Here is a 26,208-nt window from a genome sequence, read left to right as displayed (position 1 = left end):
GTTAACTTTAACTGGAATTGGCTTGCTTTGTACAATCATCGAAAGAATCAGATGTAGTGTACTGTCCCGTCTTAGTAGACTGACAATAACGGTAATTTTTTTCTTTTGTTTCAGACCAAGAAATGGTGGCAAATATTGCGTAGGGAGGAGACTAAAATTTAGATCTTGTAGCACTGATTTCTGTCCGAAAGGAAAGAAAGATTTTAGAGAAGTGCAGTGTTCTCAATATGATGGCAAACATTTCAACATCAATGGCCTTACGACTAATGTACGCTGGATTCCAAAATATAGTGGAAGTAAGTATTAAAAGGGATCTTTTTTCCTGAAAAATAAAAACAGTGCTTGATGCAGAAGCTTCACAGTAACAGAATAAAATGTTGTATTGTTTGTACAGTCTTAATGAAAGATCGCTGCAAGCTATTTTGTCGTGTTTCTGGGACGTCGTCCTATTACCAGCTGAAAGACAGAGTTGTTGATGGTTCTCCTTGTGGTCCTGAAACGGATGACTTGTGTGTTCAAGGGTTGTGCAGGGTATGAATAAAAATGTGTGTATGTACTATGTATATATGTGTCTGTGTATTATTATTATTATTATTATTACATGTTTTATTTTGTCATTAAGTTCACTTAATGGCAGAATATTTTAAAATCTTAAAGAGTATATTATGTATTCTACTCACTGATATGATTGCTTGGTTACTGTGCCAAACATTTTTAGCATTCAATATGACAGCACTAGATGTGTTTTATGAGTGTGATGCAGATGGTATTTGCTGACCTTCCTGGTATATCAGTGTTTAGTTCAATGCTTTATTTGATCACTCATTTTCACCTTATGCATGAGCATTGTCAGCTGAATTAAGCATGCCTGTGACACAGGGAATGCACTCATGCGTGTAAGCCATTTTTACATCTAGTTCAGATTTTTGTTTGGACATGGTTAAAGAGGAGCTTCAGGCTCCTATATAAAAATTAATAGTCAGCAGCTACAAAAAGTGTAGCTGCTCTGCTGGCTTTTAATAAACAGCCACAATCCAGCACTCTGCTTGGCCCAGACATTTTCACCCTATGTTCTCTCTTTCCAGCGCTGGCATCTTTACTATGGGCCCTTGGCTGTGACAGCTTCTGGCTTCACACTTGGGTGCCCACTGTGCATGCACGAGTGGCGCTGCACACTGTGTATTGCCCCGTAGACTTCTGGGACCTTTCACGTGTGGGGGGGGGGAGAATGTCTGCTTCCGATCACTTAAGTGCTCAGAGCGGAGGTGGGAGCAGGTGCCTATTAAAATCGTGTACCTGATACCCCTCCTCTCCAAAAGCTCCATTTCACAAACAGGAGCAGGGGAGGGGGGCCTTAAAGCGGAAGTTCACTTTTGGGGGGAGCTCCGCTTTAACCATGCCTTTGTGTTTTAGGCAATTCCACATTTATCTGCGCTTACTGCCATCTTTTATTTACTTGAAAGTGTGGGATTCTAAAAAAATAAACGTTCTTACTGATTTTTGTTTTGCTGCCTAAAAACCCTACTGGGGGATCCCTCCTATTTCTCTATTATTTAGGGGTGAGCAGCACCATCTTTCCCATTTGTGTCTTTTCAATTCTATAAACATTCATGCTTACCTATGTAGATGCAGCATGGATCCAATGCTGCATCTGTCCCCCACCTTCTCTACACCAACCTTCTTCTCTGCCCCTTCAGTGCTCACTGGAGCACTGGGCTTTGGAGGGGGCAGGAGCGGCTGCCTCAGGCTCTTTGTGGCATGCTGGGAGGGTGAGCCAGCTGCCAGTCAGGGATCTGGGCAGATCCCAATATTTTTGCTGGGATCCCTGCAGAGCCTGGACCCGCTCTGTGACGTCAGCCAACAGTGGGCTTCTTTTGTAGAACACTTCTATCTCAGTTCTAAGACTGAGATAGAGATGGATATGTTACATTTCACATGTGCGTCCATTGTATTTCTAAATAGCCCTGATCCACCTAGGATAGGGTAAAGCGTTAGGGATGATGCTGACATGCCTTGAATACACTTTTAGGTCTAGTTCCATGTATGCTTTGCCTTAAGACTTCCAACAGACAGTTCCAAGTAAATATAAGACAAACTCATTTAAAAATAAATAGATATTCAGGTCGAACTGAAAATGAAAAATGAAAATTATGAGGCACCTTTTGCCAAGAAAATATTATATAAGACAGTTCTCCTGTTATCAGAAACAGCAGTTCAGCTTTGATTTATCTTAAAACTGCCAAGTCCTTCAATTTGTAGATGGAACGGTAGAAAAGTTTAGAAGTACAGTTATACCTTTCTACTCATATCCCCTTCTCCAGTACTTTCAGCTTAGAATATACTTACGTACAACATCTGTCTTCAGATATTAAATATGCGACCTGACTTGTGTCACACAGCATCTGGCTGAATTCTTCAGAAAACCTAAATTTTCTGACACACACACAAACATACACCGCAGCCTCCATTCATTAGACAGATAGACAGACTTTCCATTGATCTGAATGGAGAATAATACTCCTTGGATTATTACTGAAGATATAACTAAGAGACTGTAGGGTCAATTCACTAAGAGTTAAATAACGGCTAATAAAATGTGGTAACAATTGCACAAGTGTTAAATTCATTAAGAATTTTGCGTTAAATAATGAATTCAGCATTTGTTCGATCTAGCCGTAATTACTGCATTATTTAATGCAGTAATTTACCGCATTGAGCTGGTTGCTAAGGAGCGGGTTGGGAAGCCGGACACTGAGTCCTTAACAACCGCTGACTCATCAGCTGTCAGCGGGTTCATTGCTGACACCTGAATGTAAAAAAAATTGCAGACAATTAAGAATAATGAAAAAAAAATGGCGTGGGGTCCCCTCCCCCCAGTCCATATCATACCCTTATCCAAGCATGCAGCCAGGAAGGTCAGGAAAGGGGGGGGGGGCGAGTGAGTTTCCCCAACCCCCACACTGTTTGTTGTTATTATTATACACGATTTATATAGCGCCAACAGTTTACGCAGTGCTTTACAATGTATAGGGGGGATAACACAATTACAGTACAGTTCGATACAGGAGGGCCTTGCTCATAGAGCTTACATTCTAAAGGGAGGGGGTGGTGGTACTAAAAATAATAGCATATATAGTACAAAAAAATTGTACAAAAGGTATTTGTTGACAAATACCAAATGGGATACTGCCAGTAAAACCCTGGTGGTAAATATGGCATGTTTAACTAATTTGTTAATTGGACTTAAGAGCTTTTAAAAAAATATTAACTGGCACATTTTTTTTGGCGGTATATATTGCATAATTGTTATTTTTTTTTATGAATTGGGCTTACTTTTCCGCATGCGATAATTTAGTTATGTGACTGCGTTATCGCATGCGGTAAACGTGAGCGAATTGACCCCTGTGTGGCATGAGGCAAGATGCAAAGTCAAGATCTGGGAAAGATATAGTCAAAGTGTTGGGGGAGGCAAGGGGGTTGGTAAAAGTGTACTTATCCTTTAATTCTATGTTTGTTCACACATCATTTCCTGCTATTTATTATATCATAAAACTTGTTCACTGGGTGACTTTTATAACTGTAGTAGTTGGAAAATTCAGAGAACTAAGTACTTTTCAATGATAACTTTCAGTATCAGTCCATGTTATAGAGGCAGTTTCACAGAAAAGAAAAATAAATTGAGTTTGCAGGTTGTATTTCATGTGTGCTATGCTCTGCATTTCATCACCTTTTTTCATTTCTTCTAGCAAGCAGGTTGTGATCATGTTTTAAATTCCAAAGCAAGAAAAGATAAATGTGGGGTTTGTGGCGGTGATAATTCCTCCTGTAAAACTGTGGCAGGAACCTTCAATAAAGCTCAGTATGGTATGTTGATATGCAGTATCCTCACTGGGTTTACAAAGCTTGGCATGTTTTATTACTGTACAGTTCCAAGTTAAACAGTCAGTTGCACTCATGTTGGTATATATTTTGTAAATAGTCAAATAGATTTTGTTTGCTTGACTTGCTCTACTGCACAGCAGCCATATATATCTAAGTTTCAGTGTGATGTTAATGGCCATATATAATGGTGCCTTTGTATCATCTAAACAACTCATTTCACAATGAAGTTTTTGGCAGAAATGATACCATACATGAAAACTCCAGTCAATTGAAGTGAACTATTTTTCAGATTTTTTTTAACCATTGCAGAATTTGACTGATTAACCACTTAAAGACCACCCACCCTATATATTCTGCGGCAGGGCGTCTCTATTGCATGAAACAATGAACCTGTATGTCATTTTGTCCAATGGATACTCTGGACTAAGAAAAAAGGTGAAGTTGCGCTGTGGATTATAACAAAACTAAACTAACACAGTGAATATATAGAGACCATATATGAATGAAGTAGCCCTTATTACAAAGGCTGCAAGAAATAATTGTCCAAAATATGCGAATCAAAAACAAGTTGTGAAACAAAGTTCAATGTGGAACACAGTTCAAAACAAAAATATGAAAGCCAAAAACAGCTTAGAGTTAATATGGCAAAAAGTGGTAAGGACCCAAATCTTGCGAGATAAATGGTAAAACAATCCTGATGATAGGAAGTCTAATGTTTAAATAAAGCTGAATGACCATTACCACAGAAACACCTAAACAATGGAGGCTTACCAGATGGCAAACTCGAACGCCCGTTCCACTCGGATCGTCACATCATGCGCCAGCACGTCACCTTCCCGACGCATGTTTCGTCATAAAATTTACGTCATCTGGGGCACGGATCCGTGCCCCAGATGACGTCAATTTTATGATGAAACGTACGTCGGGAAGGAGACGAGCTGACGCATGACGTGATGATCCGAGTGGAACGGGCGTTCGAGTAATCCGGCCGGCTTTTTTTCTCTGTGCTTTTAATCTACTGCATTCTTGTAAGTGTGACTTTTATTAAACTCAGGAGGATTTTTTCTACATACTTCACCATGTGGGCTCTATTATTTCTTTTTTGGTAATTGTCGTTTATGGGAAATCTGGAGGATCTATAGGACACCCAAGTCAGCAGCTGAGATCCATCAAGGCCCTGGCTAGGGTTTTTTAGCCATAAGCTGATTTTAATGTCTCTTCTGGTAAGCCTTCAATTTATAAGGTGATGTGGTGATGGTGGTTTATTCAGTAACAACCATTTTATTTACATGTGCTGTTCTGTCGTACTTCACCATATGAGTTTTATTTCTGGATACATACAACTTGCCGCTGATCTTCCTGGAGGGTTCCCTTATCCATCCGTATCTGGTGTTGATCAATAAAGGCCCGGGCTGGGGTTTACAGCCGCAAGCGAGATATGCTTGCCGTCTGGTAAGCCTCCATTTTTTAGGTGTTTCTGTGGTAATGGTCATTCAGCTTTATTTAACCACTTCCCGACCTCCTCATGTACATATACGTCAGCAGAATGGCACGGACAGGCACATGTACGTACCTGTACGTCCTCTGCTAGACGTGGGTGGGGGGTCCGATCGGGACCCCCCCCCCGGTACATGCGGAGGTCGGGTCCGCTCGGGGAGCGATCCGGGACGACGGCGCGGCTATTTGTTTTTAGCCGCGCCGTCGCGATCGCTCCCCGGAGCTGAAGAACGGGGAGAGCCGCGTGCTTCACTGTGTCGGCGCATCGATCGCGTAATTCCTTTTATAGGGAAGACACGATCGATGACGTCATTCCTACAGCCACACCCCCCTACACTAGTAAACACACACAAAGTAAACCCTAACTCCTACAGCGCCCCCTGTGGTTAACTCCCAAACTGCAACTGTCATTTTCACAATAAAGAATGCAATTTAAATGCATTTTTTGCTGTGAAAATGACAATTGTCCCAAAAATGTGTCAAAATTGTCCGAAGTGTCCACCATAATGTCGCAGTCACGAAAAAAATCGCTGATCGCCGCCATTACTAGTAAAAAAATAAAAATAAAATAAAAATGCAAAAAAACTATCCCCTATTTTGTAAACGCTATAAATTTTGCGCAAACCAACCGATAAACGATTATTGCGATTTTTTTTACCAAAAATAGGTAGAAGAATACGTATCGGCCTAAACTGAGGAAAAAAACATTTTTTATATATGTTTTTGGGGGATATTTATTACAGCAAAAAGTAAAAAATATGGATTTTTTTTCAAAATTGTCGCTCTATTTTTGTTTATAGCGCAAAAAATAAAAACCGCAGAGGTGATCAAATACCACCAAAAGAAAGCTCTATTTGTGGGGAAAAAAGGACGCCAATTTTGTTTGGGAGCCACGTCGCACGACCGCGCAATTGTCTGTTAAAGCGACGCAGTCCCGAACTGTAAAAACCCCTTGGGTCTTTAGGCAGCAATATGGTCCGGGGCTTAAGTGGTTAAACATTGGACTTCCTATCATCAGGATTGTTTTACCATCTATCTCACAAGATTTGGGTCCTTACCACTTTTTGCCATATTAACTCTAAGCTGTTTTTGAAACTTTGTTTCACAAATTGTTTTTGATTCACATATTTTGGACAATTATTTCTTGCAGCCTTTGTAATAAGGGCTACTTCATTCATATATGGTCTCTATATATTCACTGTGTTAGTTTAGTTTTGTTATAATCCACAGCGCAACTTCACCTTTTTTCTTTGTACTATTTTTGTGTGTATAAAGCCTCGTACACACGGCCGAGGAACTCGACGTGCCAAACACATCGAGTTCCTCGGCCAGTTCAGCCCTGAAGCCGCCGAGGAGCTCGGCGGGGCGAGAGCTCCCATTGAACAACGAGGAAATAGAGAACATGTTCTCTATTTCCTCGCCGAGCTCCTCGTCGGCTTCCTCGGCCGAAAGTGTACACACGACCAGTTTCCTCGGCAGAATTCAGCCAGAAACTCGGTCGGAAGCTGAATTCTGCCGAGGAAACTGGTCGTGTGTACGAGGCCTAACACTTGGTCGTTGCAACTTATGTCATTTTAGTATTTTTTCCTAGCGCGGTATTTTCCTGATACTCTGGACTGACAGGAAAGTACACAGAGCTTTTCTGTTCCTTGTAAGCAGGAACATTCGATCTCTGTGTTCTTCCTGTCAGTCCATCCCCCACACAGTTCGAAAACACTAGCAGGGAACACACTTAACCCTTTGATCGCCGTTGATGTTAACCCCTTCCCTGCCAGTGTCATTTATACAATTATGCCCCGTACACACGATCGGAAATTCCGACAGCAAAAGTCTGATGTGAGCCTTTGAATGGAAATTCCAACCGTGTGTAGGCTCCATCAGACTTTTGCTGTCGGAATTTCCACCAGAAAAAGATTGAGAGCTGGTTCTCAAATTTTCAAACCGAAAAAATTCCTATCAGAAAATCCGATCGTCTGTAGCAATTCCGATGCACAAAATTCTGACGCATGCTCGTAAAAAAATTGACGCATACTCGGAAGCATTGAACTTAATTTTCACGGCTCGTCATATTGTTGTACGTCACCGCATTCTTGACGGACAAAAGTTCAGAGAACTTTTGTGTGACCGTGTGTATGCAAGCCAAGCTTGAGCGGAATTCCGTCGGGAAAAACCATCCAAGGTTTTCCCGACTGAAAATCCGATCGTGTGTACAGGGCATAACAGTGCATTTTTTTTACTACTGATCACTGCATTGGTGTCACTGGTCCCCAAAAAGTGTCACTTAGTGTCAATTTGTCAGTCGCAATGTAGCAGTCCCACTAAAAATTGCTGATTTGCCGCCTTTACCTGTAAAAACAATTAAAATAATTAAGTCCATAAATCTATCCCATATTTTGTAGACGCTATAACTTTTGTGCAAACCAATCAACATACGCTTATTGGGATTTAAAAAATAAATACGTAGAAGAATACGTAGTGACCTAAATTGATGAAGACATTTTTTATTTTTTTTTATTTTTTTCTTTTCTTTTGGATGTATATTATAGCAGAAAGTAAAAAAATATTTTTACAGGTGGCGATCGGGGAGCTGAAGAATTAATTGGCTGGCGGCGGCTGTTTACCATAGAGCTGACCAGATGACCCTCGGAGGTTGTGAGTGATGTCATGACGTCACTTCCGGTGCCAGCAGATGTAAACACTGTAATTTTTTTTAGCTGGAAAGATCTTTTTTTTTTAAATCTCAGGCTTTTTATTATAGAGGAAAGATCCAGGACTTATAGACCCCAGATCTCTCCATAAAGAGGACTATTAATGCCCTATTTCTATTACAAGGGATGTTTACATTCCTTGTAATAGGAATAAACTGTGATAAAATATGTTTTTAAGGAGTTCCAAAAAAAAGTAAAGCGTGCTCACAGGCAGAAGTGAACGCATATGTAGGCCTGCATTAGTAAATGGCAATCAAATCACATGTGAGGTATCACCGCGAACATTAGCGCAAGAGCATATATATAATGTTTGTGGGTTCTGGGTAATTAAAAAAAAAAAATATTATGATTTATACATGTAGGAAAGGAGTGGCAGAATAGGCCTGGGCTGGAAGTGGTTTAACTACTAACCTAGAGCAAAGTTCACAGTTTTAGGGTTCTGGCTTTGCATCAACTTCACTTGCTGCTTCCTTATAGCCATAGACAGCCAGACAACAAACATTTTCAAAGGGGGGTCCACATTTTCCGCCTCAATAACTGTCTCCTTCCAAGCTTATCTCCACTCAAAGCTATTTTCCTGTAGTATTGGATTTATTAGGGAATCGTTAGAACATCTCTTTTTTATGTCTGTGTGCTGTTCAGGAGATATCCCTCACTTCCTTTCCTGGAGAATACCAGAAATTGAGTAGACATATTTCCTAAGTCAGGGGAAATCTCCTCATAGACATTCACTGTCATTGGAACTAAAAATGCAAATATACAGGAAGGGGCTGAGTGGCTAAACAAAGTGGTGTGATAATAAAAAAATAATTATAAATAAATGGTGCGCTTATTCAAAATCCTTGTGTCATATAAAGAAAAACCTGATACCATATCATGAATATAGAAGAAATACTCGATGAATTAATAATCTACAAGAATTAAAACTACAAGATGTCCATATCCAGTATGCAATATTAGCACTTATTTAAAAAACAACAAACATCAAAAAAATCTAAATCTTTTTGTGATGATCCAATAAAAATGTGCAGGTAATTCATCCACAGGAGATTCGCCCCTCTTATTGAACGTGCCCAAATCCTAGATTTGTGAAATATGTACCTCCCCCAGCCACCATTAAGTGAAATAGCCGCTCACCTTCATGAATGAAGTGAACGATCAAACAGCGTCTTTATACATATAATAATGTCTTCTGGTCCTGCGTGGCCTGCGTGGTCCTGTTGGGATTATCTCAAACAACTCCTCTCACCAGCAGTCTCCCTGTTGGCACTATCTAGATCCCCTCCTCACAGCTCCCATTTCTCAGGATATATAAGGAAGAGTTCATAGCGCAATATTGCTAAAACCATCCATTTTTTATTTAAGAATATAATGTATACACACAATTAAAACATCTTAAAACATTGCATTACACCAGAAATAACTTGGCTGATCGCCTCCTCTTTACAAATTCTCGGTATTGGAGAAACCGGAAATTACGTCACTGGCCCCACCCAATGCGTTGCGTCACTTCTCACTTAACTTCTTCAGGGATCCCTGAGTGATCACAATTAATTTTCATGTACTTTTCAAGTAATTGTGACCACTGTATATGCTACACTTAGATTGGCGCTGCAGTTCTTCATTGTGTTGTCACTGGAACTAGTGCCCCCATTTGATGACTTCCCCTCGCCTTCGGTTCCAGTGACAACCATAACATTTTTAATTTCCAGCACTTTTTGTCTTGCTGGTTAACAGAATAAATGGAGAAGGTAAGTCTTTCTAAAAGGCCCATAGACAAAAAAAAAATCCAGCAGAGATACTAGCCCTTCCCTACTCTTAAATATATTTGAAAAATTAGTATTTTTTTTTCTAATACTTTCGCTCTAATATCTAAATAACAGCCATAAATATGGTACATTGTACACTTTATGTTTGTTTTTCCAGTAATATTGATTATTAACTGACATTTTTGTCTACTAACAAGCATAATATATGAATTACAAACAGAACTAAACTTTGAAAGCTATATTTGTTAAATATTGTGCTCTATTTATAACCCCTTCCCCTCCAAATAAAACTCTGGCCAGCCACAGTAGATTTTAGTTTTTTTGTTGGACACTGCTGCCATCTGGTGGTAAATCTTTACTAATATATTGTTTGCAATTTTATTTTCACATTTATCTAGGTAAGGATAAATATAGTGTTTTCTTTGAGATTGCAAAAATGTGGAACTTTGCTATTTAAAACTATTAATGTGGTTTTATGCCTTTGCTTGTGTTGATAGTACATGCATTTATAATCGGTACAAATGTTTATATCTGTGATGTGCCTCAAAATATTGTTAGCTTATTTTTAATAAAACACATTGAAACCATTTGATGTCAAAAACAGATAGATATGGTTTATTCCGTATGGCATAAAAACATATTTTAGTCGTCACTAATCCCAGTGTTTACAAAGTAGTGCATTTTGCTCCTTAGGTAAAACAAACTATAAGTAGTAATTCGTTTGCAAAAAAAAAAAGACAATTATTCCTTTAGCTATCTTTCGGCTCATATCACCAACAGAAAATTGTAACTATCTTTGTTTTTTCAGGATATAATACCATTGTTAAAATTCCAGCTGGAGCAACAAATATTGATGTGCATCAGCATAGTTATTCAGGAAGAACTGATGATGACAATTACTTAGGTAATAATATGCAAACAACATTTATATCACCATTTGTTGATCATGGGCTAAGTGGGTCTAGTGTTATTCAAATTACCTTTATGCCGCGTACAGACAGTCGTTTTTTGTGATGAAAAAAAACGACGTTTTTGAAAACGTCATTTAAAATCACTGTGTGTGGGGAAAACGTTGTTTTATGTCTTCTGAAAAACGACAAAAAAAAAATTCGAACATGCTCACATTTTTTGTGTCGTTTTTCAAAACGTCGTTTTTTATGTCAATGAAAATGATAGTGTGTGGGCAAAACGACGTTTCAAAACGATGTTTTTAAACCCGCGCATGCTCAGAAGCAAGTTATGAAGCTAGCTTCAATGGAAAAGAGTGCTGAACGTAACCGTGCTTTGTTAGAGCATTTTGAAAAAACGATTGTGTGTAGGCAACGTCGTTTTTGAAAATGAAGTTTCAAAAACGTTGTTTTATTTCATGATTCAAAACGTCGTTTTTTTTTTCATCACAAAAAACGACCGTCTGTACGCGGCATTAGAGTAGGGTTCTTCAAACTTATTATGCAAAGGGCCAGTAAATTGTCCTTCAGGCTGCTTGGGGGGCCCAGACTGTGGTCAGTAGGATTAAAAAAAGACCTCAGTTTCGAAGGTCAGTGGGAATGATAAATACCGGTGCATCCCTGGTTCGTAGGAATAATTCATGTCAATTTAGATATTACCAGACTCTATGTAATAATCTTTCCAAAAGCTGCTGTTATATGTTTGTGTTTATTTAGTTTTACATTAGCATAGATTTGAGTTTTTTTTTCTAATTTTGTCAAAATTAGGTGTAATAAATGCACCAGTGTTAGTGATGAGTAGGAGCGATAAATGCTGCTGTGTTGGTGGTTAGTGGAAATAATGAATGCCAATGTGTGAGTGGTCAGAGGGAGTAATTAATACCTGGGGTCAGTTGGAATAATAGGAATAGTACCATGTCACTGTTGTCAGAGGTCAGTGAGAGAAATAGCACCCCATTATTCATGTTAGTGAGAGCAATGGTGCCCTATCATTGCTGTTCAATGGAAGGAATGGTGCCCCATTATTGTTGTTGGTGTGAGAAATGGCTCCCCAGCATTGGTAGCACTTACTTAGATCATTCTGCCCAATAGTAAAACAGCGGAGCTCTCACATTGGCCAGCGTGAGCCTATTGCCATCCTTGGCTCCAAGCCTCGTTCCAGCTCTCACTTCCTGGTATTGTTTTGACGTCACGCCCAGGAAGCCCCAGCTTACACGAGAGCGCACCCGTACAGTGCATCGGGGATCCATCCATGGTAATGTTGGGCTGTCATCAGCTCCTTTTGGTCATCTCACCACCTCCCTCTGGATGATTTTCTCCCCCTCCCTGCCCTCGTGAGTAGAGCACAGTGCCAATGTGAGTTTCATCCGTTGCAGCACGCCTTCCTGTGATCTGGCGTCCCGCATGCTGCCAAAAGGTATTAACCACTGCCTAGTTACCTGACTGGTATTGTTCCAGCCCAACTGCAAAGATATGCTGATTAACTGCTAATTTCCCATCCTGGCAACGGAGGAATGTTGTGTTATATTTTTTATGTTTTCATGGCAATAAAATTGACATTTTACTATTCATTGCCTTGATACTGATGCCCTTATTCATTTCAGTGCTTCATATATGGTCTTCCTGTTTGCACATGTTCTGCCCAATAGTGCCTACTGTATTCAGGGCACCTGCTGCCACTTTGCATACAGATACGTCCTGGCTGCATGCAGGGCCATTTCATTGCAGGGACCGGTTTATGGCAAACCAACAGTACTTAAAGTGCATCTACAGGAACATTTTTTTTTACCTTAATGCATTCTATGCATTAGGGTAAAAAACCTTCTGCATGCAGTTTTCCCCCCAGCCCTCCCTTATACTTACTTGAGCGTGATCTTGATCTAGGGATGTGCATGGGAGCAGAGATTCTGTCTGCTCTCTCCCTCCTCATTGGCTTAGAGACAGCATCCGGCACCATGCTGGCTGCTGGTAATTACAGCCAGTGATGAGGGAGCAGGGGGTGGGGCAGAGTCTGCACATTTGCCCCATAGCAGGCAAATTGCTATGGGAACACTTGGTAGGGGTAGGGGACCAGGGAAGAGAATAATCAGGGCTGCTCTGTGGGAAAACTAAAGCAGGTATTTATGACATATTGTTATTTTGAAGGAAAAAATGTATATTTAAAATCACGTTAACTGGCCTGGAATGTCATAGTTTGGAGACCTCGGTTGGGAAGTCTACAAAGCTGTGCATGTACTTTAATGCATTGACATATGATGAAGTATTTCAGTATAATATGAAATTTGCAAAAAAAAAAAAATATTTCAAATATCTGGTCACTTTTTAAATGTGTAAGTTCTTGTACTAGTCAATCATTTGCCTTTTGTCTTTAGCACCAGGCAAACATGTTAGGAGCTCATGCCCTTAAAGATTCATCAGTGGCGGTTCATTCATAGAGGGCACACAGGCACCGCTCCCCCTATTCATACGTCCAGCCCCTGATCTACATGGCCCAGGGCACTGACCCTCCCTTTTGCAATCTTAAGTACTGCTGTACAAGGGAAAAAGCTAAGATAATGAAAGATTAATGCTTTTATTAGCCATATTTGAAAATGCATTTTATTATTTTCTTAAAGAAAACATACTTGGGTTAAAAGTTTCCTATAAATAGTTCACTGAAGGTTCTGTGAAGGTTCTTATTCATTCAGGTTATAGTATAGCAAGTAGTGGTATTGTAAGCTAACAGAGGCAAAGACGTACTGGTATATGAATTGTCACTTTGTGGTAAGGGACAGCACATTATGTTATAACAAGGCTATTATGTAACAGATATGGTATATTTTTCTAATATTGTCATTCATATATGTTTATTTCAGCTTTATCTGACAGTCAGGGAAATTTTGTCCTCAATGGCAATTTTGTTGTAAGTAGGTTTAAAAGGGAAATAAATGCCCGAGGTGCTGTTTTGGAATATAGTGGTTCCGACCATGTTGTAGAAAGAATTAACTGCACAGACCGTCTGGAGGAGGATTTAATTCTTCAGGTAACTCATTAAATGTTGTATAATAATAATACTAAATAACCATGTGGCTTTTACTTTTATCTCATTGTTAAAGTCATTGATCCTTATTCATCCCCATGTTACATAACTGTCTTGGCTGTTGATCTTGCCATTATGTTCATTCTTTTCCACTTTCTTTAACATCCAATTGTTCGGAAAAAGTGGCATTTGGGAAAAACCAAATAACACTGAGGCCCCATACACACCATAGAATCTATCCGCAGATAAATCCCATCAAATGGGTTTCTGCGGATAGATCCTATGGTGTGTACACGCCAACGGATATTTATCCGCAGAGAAATCTCCCCTGGGATGGATTTCCAGCAGATGGATATTTGCTGACATGCTCAACAAATCCATCTGCTGGAATCCATTCCAACGGATGGATCCGCTCGTCTGTACAGACTTACCGGATCCATCCGTCTAAAGGGATTCCCCGCACGCGTCGTAATGATTTGACGCATGCGTGGAATTCCTTATATGACAGCGTCGCGCCCGTCGCCGCGTCATAATAGCGGCGACACGTCATCGGCAGAGGATTTCAGCGCGGATTTCAATGCGATGGTGTGTACACGCCATCGCATAGAAATCCTCTGAAATCCTCGAGAGGATTTATCCGCGGATACGGTCCGCTGGACCGTATCTGCGGATAAATCCTCTCGTGTGTATGGGGCCTGAGGGATGTTCTTAGAACAATTTTTATCCATATGGTTTTAACCTTTTTTTCCTCAAAAGTAAAAAAAAAAATGATTGCAATAACTGGTTAAAAAGTGCTAACTGGAGCTGGGTTGCAATTTGTTTCTCTCTTATATAAAAGACAACTATACTTTTGTTGACCTTTTTTGTTATTTAGTTAGTTGTCACAGCCCTTAAATGCTCCTCATTAGTTGTTAGAATTACCATTAACCCCAATTCAGCGATCTGCACTGTGCAGCCCTACTTGGAGCTGTACAGCCTTTCCTCTGCAGCCCTATTCATTTTTATGGGTGAGCATTTGAGGCCTCCATGAGTATGGAATCCCATAAGAATAAAACGGTCTGTGGCACTTACAGTATATACAGTATAAAGCTGCCATTTTTAAGCTGAACACTAAAGATCTCTATATAATGGTTCTGTCGATTTTAAGGGCTTTGGTGCAGCTGATTAATAATAAAGGAAAAAAGAAAAAGGGACAACAAAAGTACAGTAAAAAAGAAAGCTGGACATAGACGTTTGAATCTCGTCTGGTTCAGCAGGGACTGGCCAAGATTTAAACCAAATATGGGCAGGCTGACCAGCTTGTCTTATTTTTCATGCGATTATTGACAACAGCTATAACCACCAGCAATAATCACTGTATGCTCCCCCCGCCAGAAGAACACAAAAAAGGGATTCCCTCATCAACACTGACTGTGTTGATGGGGGAAGCAAGCTATTTTCTATCCTGCAACTACTTGTTGCACCATCTATGGGCGGCTTAAGACTACCCTTGCTGATGCAAAATTTTACTGCAGAATAAACAGTATTGTCACCCTGTTAAACAGTGTGAAATATAAAAAGTATGTATTGGCATTATAAACAAATAATAAAAGTATATTATAAGAGAGACTCAGAAAACCAAAAACTGTGTTTTAATGCTGCTGACAGGCAGCATTATGTATGTAATGTTTAATTTTCCAATAGTTACACTTTAGGGCATTCAAAAAAGCAAAATAGGAAGCTTACTAAACGTTAATCTTTGCAAAAATGAATGTCCTGTTTAAGAGCAGACACCACAAAATGCTCACTTTTACATTATTAAGGCTCTTCTGTACCCTACTCTGATTTAGCTATGCTATGTTACTAGGAACTCATGCTCAGTTCAGAGATGAAACGGTACCATCTGCAGAAAGAGCATGACAACACATTTTCAAATTAACTATCAACAAAACACCAGCACTTTTGAAGTTTCAACAATGCAATAATATTTCTCTGCAGCGAGTACAGGATAAAAATCATACATATGATAATGCATTTCAGCCAATACCAGCTTTAGTCATAGCAAAGTATGGATGGATCCCCTACCCACCAAGATAGGCAAGACAAAGATAATCACTGAACTAAATTACCAAACAAGATCCAGAATGCATATCTAAAAACATCAACATTTATAAAAACTGCTTACCAAACTCTATATATAGATAATACAGCATATGAATGAATAAAAACAGAAAACATATAAGGAAAATAGCACCATTAGATGTGGAGGTCAATATCCCACCTTGAGACCGCTTCATTCACACAGCCTTTTTTTTAATTAAAATAATATACTACTAAAGAATAAGCATGTTTAACTTAATGCCTTTACAGTATTTGCCCCCCCCCCCCCCCCCCTCCTCTTTTGCCAGTCAAAAGTAAAAAATATCAACTAAGGCAGAATAGAACACAACATGAAGTGCCTGCATTTACTCTGCCTTGCCTTAACTGCACTGTCTAACTCCCTCCATCTGCTGCTAATGATTCCTAAAAGTGTCATTCAAACTAGTTATGTGGCTGTCAGTATTTTCAAAGGCTTAGGACATTCCATGTTACAGTGCTCAGATCTTGAGATTGGCTAGTAGGCACGGCATACTGTATTCAGGAGGCAGTGTACAGGGATGCCCAAAAGTTCTGAACTACTCTCTGGGCTTTAATACAGGCGTGCTGTGTGTCTGCACAGTGTACTGTACTTTTGAATGGCCAGCCAAATGGTTAAAAAACGGATTATGCAAGCATAGATCATCTTCTTTGCTTTGTGTGGTCAGTTTATAACAAGAAAGAAATGTGACTGACAGGATCAACCAATTACTTCAGATAGAAGAATTACATGAAAATTATGACTATGACTATAATTTAGAAAATACACAAATGTAGAGATGGACTGAACACCCCACGGTTTGGTTCCCACCAGAACAGCCGAACATCGCAAAAGGTTTGGACCCGAACACGAAACTCCATTGAAGTCAATAGGACCCGAACGTGAAAAATCAAAAATCCCCATTTTGAAGGATTATATGCCAAGTTATTGGCCATAAAAAGGGTAATTATATTTTTTCTTTTGGCTGTGAGTGGGGAAGCCCGACTCATTAGTTGTTAAAGACACGGCGTCTGGCTTCCCAGTCCCACTCGCTAACAACATATTTACTGTTCGTTCGGCGGACTAACATCCTGCCGAATGCACAGAAAATTGGGGTGTTTGACGAAAGGGTGATGTTCGGGCCGAACTTTTGCTCAGCCCGAATTTTTGCCCAACACTTACACATATGTGAGCACACACATAGAAAAAAATATTTAATGTAACACACTTTAAGGTAAATGAAGGCACTTTATGCTGCTTGCAGCCAAGCCTTAGTATGAATTTAGATGTTGATTTATTTTTGTGACTGTATGCATTAGTCTTTATTTAAAAGTAGCATTATTTCTCCTTAGCTTTCAGTAGTAAATCAAGTGATTTTCCTATTTTGTTACCTATACTTGTTTTAAGGATATGAAATATTGTTGATTCATGTTTGTTTTTCAGATCCTATGTGTTGGGAATTTATACAATCCTGATGTACGGTACACATTTAATATACCCATTGAAGATAAAAGTAACCAGTTTTCTTGGGATTGGTATGGACCTTGGCAACCCTGCAATAACATATGCCAAGGTACTGATATCAAGCTACACTTTAAAGCAAATTTCTGTTTTGCAAATTATAACATTCTTAAGCACAAATAAAATTATTATATTGTAAGATTAAAATATACCTAAATCATGTCATGCTGTCATAAAGTTTAAATGTTTATAAATTCATAATTTGATTGGTGACGTGAAAATAAAGGTCTATATCAGTAAGGTTGACAGTAATGCCGCGTACACACCATCAATTTATGTGATGGAAAAAAACGACATTTTCTGTGAAGTAAAAAACAACGTTTTTGAAACTTCAATTTTCAAAAACGACGTTGCCTACACACCATCGTTTTTTCACAATGCTCTAGCAAAGCGATGTTACGTTCACCACTTTTTTCCATTGAAGCTCGCTTCATAACTAGCTTCTGGGCATGCGCGGGTTTAAAAACGTCATTTTAAACGTCGTTTTTTGCTACACACGGTCAATTTCTGTGAAAAAAAAAACGACGTTTTGAAAAACGACACATAAAATTGAAGCATGCTTAAATTTTTTTTTGTCGTTTTTCACAAGACATAAAACAACGTTTTCCCCCACACACGGTCATTTAAAGTGACGTTTTTAAAAAAGTCGTTTTTTTTCATCACATAAAGTGATGGTGTGTACGCGGCATTATGATCTATAACTTCTGAAAGCTGTTGCAATGTGAATGCTGAGGTTTTACCTTTTTATATATATTTTTGTGTTTTGGAAGATATGAAAAAAGTAGGTGCTTAGACCGATGGGCTAATTTACTAAATGATTTGAGGATGTTATACAGTACAATGTGTGAAGATTTCCTTCAGTTATCCAATCATGTGAAAAGGAAATCTTTTACTTATTTTATCTGCACATGACTGGAGAATGCAAGTGGCTATTAACACAATTCATCATGTGAATATTCTTAAATTGTTTAGTATATCAGCCTCCACGAGCCTGATTTTTACCTTATACCATGTGGTGTGCTCCTTTCTTTTTTACCAATTTGTTTATTGACATATGGGATGATATTAATGTTTTTGTGCAAGCCTTGTGTAGTTATAAATTAACACCTTCAACAGTCTACAAAATATATACAAATGATTTAAAAAATAACAATAAAAAAGCTTTTCATCAGACAAACAGAGTGTCAAAACAAATTGTGCTTTCTCTTTAGCTAAAGCTAGCCATAGATCTAAATTTGACTGGTTCAGCAGGAACCAGCTGAATTTCCATCTGTCTGTGGGCGGGCTGGTTGTATTGAAGTTGATCCATCAATTATAATTTTTGACCCTACAAGATCTGTGCAAAAAACATTTTTATCATTCAGTGTTGTGTATGAGAAAGATGTGTTCCCTTTTGGGGTCACAATAAGGGGTAGAAGGGAACACATATGTTCTCTCTGAAAGTATTGCTTGTTGTTTTGCTTTTTCAGTATGAAGATTGAGCCTGTACTTAAGACCCAGCAAAATCTATGATGCTGTTGATGCTGTTTTACAATTGTGGAGGATGTGAATTATTTTATACTTATATTTATTTTGCATAACAGGGTATTATACATGTTGCAAAGGGTTTGATAAATAAGAGATACTACGCAGTACTATCTTATAAAATTTGACAGTGTAAACAGCAAGGAGACCTCTGAGGGTAGATTTTGTGCATTCACTGAGGAGTACAGAGGAGTACAGTACACCCTATGCAAACATTCTTTCTGAATCAATGTATCCTCCAATGAAATTACAAGTTTGGAACTATCCTCAATGCAATCCTCACAATCTTCCCTGTCCAGTGCCAAAATATCCCCCTTCCACTCCTCCCACATTTTATCAATCTTAGGAGACACACTAAGAAGAGTTATAAGAGCAGTATGGGGCAAATAAAAAAAAAAGTTATACTCACCTAGGTGGATGCAGCATTGATCCGATGCTGTATCTGTTCTCTGCCACCTCTGCACTGAGAACTTAATAATAAAACACCTCTGATCACTCAGTTCTTCCTTCTTTTCTGAGCAGAGAGCCATGAATGTCAGTCCCCGGCTCTCTGCTCTGCCCCTCCAGTGCTCACTAGAGCACTGAGCCAGTGGAAAGGAGGGAGTATCCGGCTTATTCTCCTAGCAGTACAGGCATCTGGGTGGATCCCGACTGTAAAAGTCAGAGTCTTTACCCAGCCTGGACTGGCTGAGTGACGTCAGCTGAAAACTAGTCACAAGAGTGTAGAATGAACTGCACTCCTGTGATCCAAGTAGAGCCAAAACAAGCATTGGCCATACTTAAATAAAGGTAGAAAGAGGGAGTCCTGGGGAAAAAAACCTTCTGTCAGATCTACATTGAGTTTGGGAGGGTGCAGGAATTGTGACCAAGATGCATGTCCCAGTTGAAGGTAGCAGAAATACATCCACCTGGGTAGACTAAATTCAGAAGATAGATCCCCAAAGGGTTTGGTCCACAATGGATGTTATGTGCCACTAAACTTACCAGTTATTGCAGTCCCTGTACAGGATTTTGAGAAAAGGACATACTGATATCCATGGCTGCCTCCTCCCTCTATCCCCAAAAGTTACAGCAGCAGTTATTTTGTGTTTTAAAGCAAAAATGTTGCAGTAAATTGTAAGATCTGCTTCTAATATCTGGCCCTCCCCCTGTAAACATCACTAACTCTTAGTATGTGCTAAAGATACCTGAAAAGAAAAAAAAAGCATTAGTATATATATACCTTACCCCTTTCTTCCACATTGATGGACATGATGTCCCCATCCTTCCAGGAGGATTCCTGGAAATTGCAGAGCAGGTGAAATCGCGCAAAAAGTCAAACTCCTATTCGTGCTACTACAAACAATAATCATAAATTTACTGTCATAAGTATTTAATTTGTTATATTTAACTTTTAGGTGTCCGCAAGAGAAAGGTGACTTGCCTACGGAGAACTGACCGCGCTGTTGTTTCTGAACAGAGGTGTGAGAATTTACCTCGCCCAGAATCCATAACTGAGCCATGTAATACAGATTGTCAGTTAAGGTAATTATCTTCTTTAACCACTTAAGCCCCGGACCAAAATGCAGGTAAAGGGCCAGGCCCCTTTTTGCGATTCGGGACTGCGTCGCTTTAACTGACAATTGCGCGGTCGTGCTCCCAAACAAAATTGGCGTCCTTTTTTTCCCCACAAATAGAGCTTTCTTTTGGTGGTATTTGATCACCTCTGCGGTTTTTATTTTTTGTGCTATAAACAAAAATAGAGCGACAATTTTGAAAAAAATGCAATATTTTTTACTTTTTGCTATAATAAATATCCCCCCAAAATATATAAAAAAAAAATTTTTCCCTCAGTTTAGGCCGATACGTATTCTTCCACATATTTTTGGTAAAAAAAATCGCAATAAACGTTTATCGGTTGGTTTGCGCAAAATTTATAGCGTTTACAAAATAGGGGATAGTTTTATTGCATTTTTATAATTTTTTTTTTTTTACTGCTAATGGCGGCGATCAGTGATTTTTTTCGTGACTGTGACATTATGGCGGACACTTCGCACAATTTTGACACATTTTTGGGACCATTGTCATTTTCACAGCAAAAAATGCATTTAAAATGCATTCTTTATTGTGGAAATGACAGTTGCAGTTTGGGAGTTAACCACAGGGGGCGCTGAAGGGGTTATGTTTCACCTAGTGTGTGTTTACAACTGTAGGGGGATGTGGCTGTAGGAGTGACATCATCGATTGTGTCTCCCTATAAAGAGGATGACACGATCGATGCAGCCACCACAGTGAAGTGCGGGGAAGCCCGTTCTTCAGTTCCAGGGACCGATGGCGGGACCCCAGCGGCGATCGGGTCTCGCGGGTCCCGGAGCTACGGCTGGGTAGATGTAAAGGACGTGCCGGTACGTCCATCTGCCCAGCCGTGCCATTCTGCCGATGTATATCGTCGTGCAGTGGTCGTTAAGTGGTTAATAAACCTTCATTGTGTGTGCTTGCATACATTATCAAAGTACAATAAAACTGAAATTTAAATAGCGTCTTGCACAGTAACTACATTATACTTTGAAATGTTGAGTAGTCTTGTTTAATGTCAATGAGCTAAGCAATATTTATTAGAACAGTAAATCCATGAAAGCAGTCAAAACGAACAGTTAAGGGAGAGAGAAACAGTTAAAGTGATTGTAAAAGCTTGTTTAAAAAAATAAAAATAACAAACATGTTATACTTACCTCCTCTATGAAGTTGGTTTTGCACAGAGCAGCCCGGATCCTCCTCTTCTCGGGACCCTCTTTGCTGCTTCTAATCCCTCCCTCCTTTGAGTGCCCCTCAGCCAGCAGCTTGCTACAGGGGGTACCCAAACTGAGTCAGAGCTCCGTGTATCCATTCAGACACGAACCCCTGTGGGAGCCAATGGCAACGCTGCCCTGTCTCAGCCAATCCAGAGCAGTGTCCTGGATGACTGAGGGGATCGTAGACATCGCTGGAGAGAGAAGGGGCTCAGAAAGGTAATTGGGGTTGCTGGGGGGCTGCTACACACAGATGTTTTTTTTTATCTTAATGCATAGAATGCATTAAGATAAAAAACCTTCTGCCTTTACAACTCCTTTTAATGCATTTTGTGCTGTGCTCACCACTTACTCATGTTATCAGTACTTAGGTTATGAGCACTCAGCGCTTACTCAAGTTATTAGGACTCAGACACAATGTGTGTCAACCATTTCGCTCACCGTCTACTGTCAGTTTTGACTGCTTTTATGAATTTACTGTTCTACTAAAGATTCCATAAGAAGGCCAGTTTCGAGCTTGGCTGGCACCCTTTATATGCTGGATGTTGAGTCCTGTGGTGTGAGTTGACGTTGGAGCAGTGTTTAGATACTTTAGCTAAGCAATATCTTCACTTAAATGCTGCTCTCCCAGTCAGCACATATGCCTCTCCCTCCTCTCTCTTGTTGTTCCATCGGCCTCAGGGAGCAAGGAAAGGAAGTTGTGTGTAAGCTCTAAGTTGCTCTAGTTGCAGCTTGCAAAGGGCTAAGGGCTGTCTTCTCACCACCTTGTGACAGCTTTTGGTCAGTCACCAAGCACTAGTGCTGTCACATGCTCCTTTATAAGAAAGTATTTTCTTTGTTTTCAGTAGCTAAACATTATGAAAACAAGAGTAAAGGAAAGGTGTGTACTGTATTTGCTGCTGCTGCTGAAAAGGACGTCAAAGCAAGCGCTGACTGTACAATTAACATACAGAATTATAATTTAGAATTATTTTACAGCTTACAGCATTGGCTGCTACTGCTCAGTTTACTATTACCCAGTACTGCTTCTCCAGTTATGTTGTTTCTGTTTTACCTGTAAAGCATTAAAAGATAGAATAATGTATCAGTAACTAATTTCTTTAGCACAGGGGGTGGACAGCATGTATAGTGGTTATATAAATATACATCTATTTGGCTCTGTCTAATGGATTATGTTTACAGGTGGCTTGTGATTAGTAAAAGTGACTGTTCATCACAATGTGGACCTGGACATCGATCTTTAGATATACGCTGCATAAAATATTCTTCTGTAAGAGGCCTAACTACTCCAGTAGAAGATAAGTACTGCAACAACTATCCTAAACCTGCACATCGAGAACCTTGCCATGGGGACTGCCACTCTGTTAACTGGCGTTATTCAGAATGGTCCCAGGTGTGTACGCAGAAATCATAAATGTAATATGTAACACAAAAAAAGCACAAACAGACTATAGGCCTACAAACCCTTCACCAGTCCCGAGTCCTCAGTGCTTTTATAGCAAAGAGCCAAACAAGACAAACACAACAAGGCTAGACTTCAACAGACAGTTATATTATAGCAATAACAATTAATATCCTAAGAGAAATAAAAAAAATAAAAAAATCATTAATTAATCATGTCCCCATTTACTGACCATTAATTGTCCAAAATAAATAAAAATGACAAGGTTATAACAGGTTAATATAAAATTAAAATCCCACCATATCCCCCTCCCTCCTTTTCCCTCCTAGAAGAGCTCTCCCATATGCTGTTCTCAACAGTACTATCAGCCCAAACTCCCTGGGCAAGAAGATAACTGTTCTGACGGAAGATCCGATCATGTGTACGCGGCATAAGCCTCATTTGCAATACTCTCACCTCTCACATTTAAGTGCTGGAAGCATTAGTGGAAAGTTTCTAGGCCCAAGCACTTATGTGTAGGAAGATGAGTATACATAAATACCAACTTTCAGAAAGTTAATCTTTGATTAGGAGTGTTAGGTGTTTCAGTGGCTAAAAAGGAAGGATGGAGACATTAAGAAGGTAAAAGCATACACCGTGCTGGACAGTGGCTGCATTTGTTGAGAACAGGTTCATTTTAAATGGTTCTCCAAAGAAAAGTTAAACTCTTTCCACTTACAGAGTTTACACTCTATGTAAATGGAAATAGTTATTCTTTCCAAGATAAGCCCCTTAATAACCAACTTTGTTACATTTTGTCTCTAACTTACCTAATTTAAAGGATCAGTCCTAAATCAAAAACTGATATTTCAGCTTTAGCATATGCTGGACACTTAAACCAGTTGATTCTCTGTGTGGGATGCTATTTGTGTGAATTCTACACTTCCTGAGCCTGTGCACCTGCTATGACCATTATGAGGGGTCCCAATCTCCTTGTTGGAATTTTCATTTTTTTTGTAAATTCAGAATGTAAAAGAACATGCTAGAACATGCTACGTTAATAACACCAAAAACTTCCAGGTAAACAGGAACCGTGGCTGAGAGATCCCCTTGTTGGAGTATCTAGAACATAGACATCAGGGGTTTTCACAGCCTGTTAGGATCCATCTACTGAAATATCACTTTTGAATGGACTGAACTTCAATGGGCTACATATATGAATTTCATCAGATCATGTGATTTACTGTATTTATTGGCGTATAACACTCACTTTTTTACCCTGAAAATAGAGGGTAAACGGTGCCTGCGTGTTATACGCAGGGGGCTGTAGAACGTTTTTTTCCTGAAACTTCCCTCTTAGGCCCCGTACACACGACCAAACATGTATGCTGAAACTGGTCCGCGGAATTCCAGCAAACATTTGCCCGCCGGGCCTTTTCCCAGCAGACAAATATTTCTGGACGTGTTTTAAAACCGTCCGCTGGAATCCTGCCCGCTCGGACATGTACGGTCGTCAGTACAGACCTACCGTACATGTCCGAGCGCCCGCCGTCCCTCGCATGCGTCGAATGACTTTGACGCATGCGTGGAAGCCTTTAAATGGCAGGCCCGCCCACGTCGCCGTGTCATCGCCGCGTCATCGACGCGGACACGCCCCGTGTATTGTTTACGCGCGGACTTCTGTACGATGGTTAGTACAGCCATCGTACAGAAGCCCTCTGGCAGACATGTACGGGGGAAAACGGTCCGACGGACCAGTTTCATCGTACATGTTTGCTCGTTAGTACCCGGCCTAAAAGTTAGGGTGCGTGTTATATGCCTGTGCGTGTTATACGCCGATAAATACGGTAGTTAAGCATATTTCCTGAACTAATTTTTTATTGAACTGTGCATATACATAATGATAAATGCATGTTGCAGTGCTCTCGGAGTTGTGGAAATGGTGTGCAGTCAAGGGAAGCCTACTGTATGAACAACCTTGGACACCGATTGGTTGATCGAGAGTGCAATGAAGATCATAAAATTGTAACCCAGACCTGTAATGAACACTCTTGCCCTGACTGGATTACCAGTGAATGGAGTGAGGTAGGTTTTGTGGATAAACTCATATCCTAAAGCTGTTGCATGTTACAGCTAAGTATGTATTTGCACACCTTACTACAGATGATTGTAGGCCTGTCAGACTGTTTTGAACTGTGAATTCTGTAATATCTATGGTCAAAATATAAAACCATATATTATTTTTCACATTATAGTTCAATAATTTCTAGCCTACTCATATTATCTGAACAGTCTTAAAGTTTGTAAACTTTGTGAAGATCCCCACACATTTACTTCCTTGAATTGTATGAAAAGTGGGCATTGCTGTATTACAGAATTCACAAAGCCTGTCTTCTGAACTACAGAGGTGCTCAGAAGAGGGGTTACAGGAGGCAGGTATTATAGTAGATAGTAGAAACACTAATTGCAGGCAGTAAATTACCATGGGATAAGTAGTCCTTAGAAATCAAAAGTAAACAGCAGAGTGGAAGCTGCAAAGCATGTAGAGGATGCAGAAAGTTGTGGAAAGAGACAACCAGCATACGGGCAGCACTCACACACGCATAGAGATTTTTCAAGTAAGCTTATGTTGTATTGTCAAAAATAACTATTATTTGTATAGCCATTACAATGCTGATGTTCAAAAATGCAAAGTGCATAGATCAAAGGATTTTTCTCAGCAGTACCGTGTTTCCCCGAAAATAAGCCTGGGTCTTTTATATTAATTTTGGCAACAAAATACACAGTAGGGCTTATTTTCAGGGTAGGTCTTAACATGTGCTGTATTCTCTCCCCCTCTCTCTCCCTGCCTAACAGGAATCCCCAGTGGGAACTGGGTTAAAATGCTTGTAAAATCCTATAATCCACTCTATTGCAGTAGTATATAATGTACAATGTGTGTGTTTCTGTAATATAATTGTGCCAAATACTTTCGTTATTAGCACTGCTCTGCGCTTCTGTGACCCGCCGGAGCTCTCTTCCCTTCAATTATATTACAGAAACACACACATAGTACATTATATACTACTGTACTAGAGGGGATTATAGGATTTTATGA

General features: G+C 39.7%; 1 protein-coding gene across 2 annotated transcripts in view; it reads left to right on the top strand.

The window, feature by feature from the left end:
• Positions 1–26,208, top strand: part of ADAMTS20 (ADAM metallopeptidase with thrombospondin type 1 motif 20) — a 246,153-nt gene that overhangs the window by 134,686 nt on the left and 85,259 nt on the right. For both annotated transcript variants that reach the window (XM_040343882.1, XM_040343881.1), the window contains 9 exons: positions 115–296; positions 395–531; positions 3,747–3,864; positions 10,665–10,760; positions 13,659–13,825; positions 17,361–17,490; positions 20,360–20,486; positions 22,913–23,123; positions 25,032–25,196. In XM_040343882.1, coding sequence (XP_040199816.1) covers positions 115–296; positions 395–531; positions 3,747–3,864; positions 10,665–10,760; positions 13,659–13,825; positions 17,361–17,490; positions 20,360–20,486; positions 22,913–23,123; positions 25,032–25,196 — 1,333 coding nt within the window. The remainder of the gene's footprint in view (positions 1–114; positions 297–394; positions 532–3,746; positions 3,865–10,664; positions 10,761–13,658; positions 13,826–17,360; positions 17,491–20,359; positions 20,487–22,912; positions 23,124–25,031; positions 25,197–26,208) is intronic.

Source organism: Rana temporaria, chromosome 3 (genome assembly GCF_905171775.1).
Source record: "Rana temporaria chromosome 3, aRanTem1.1, whole genome shotgun sequence".
In the NCBI taxonomy this organism is placed as follows: domain Eukaryota; kingdom Metazoa; phylum Chordata; class Amphibia; order Anura; family Ranidae; genus Rana; species Rana temporaria.
This window is presented reverse-complemented; position numbering and strand designations above follow the sequence as displayed.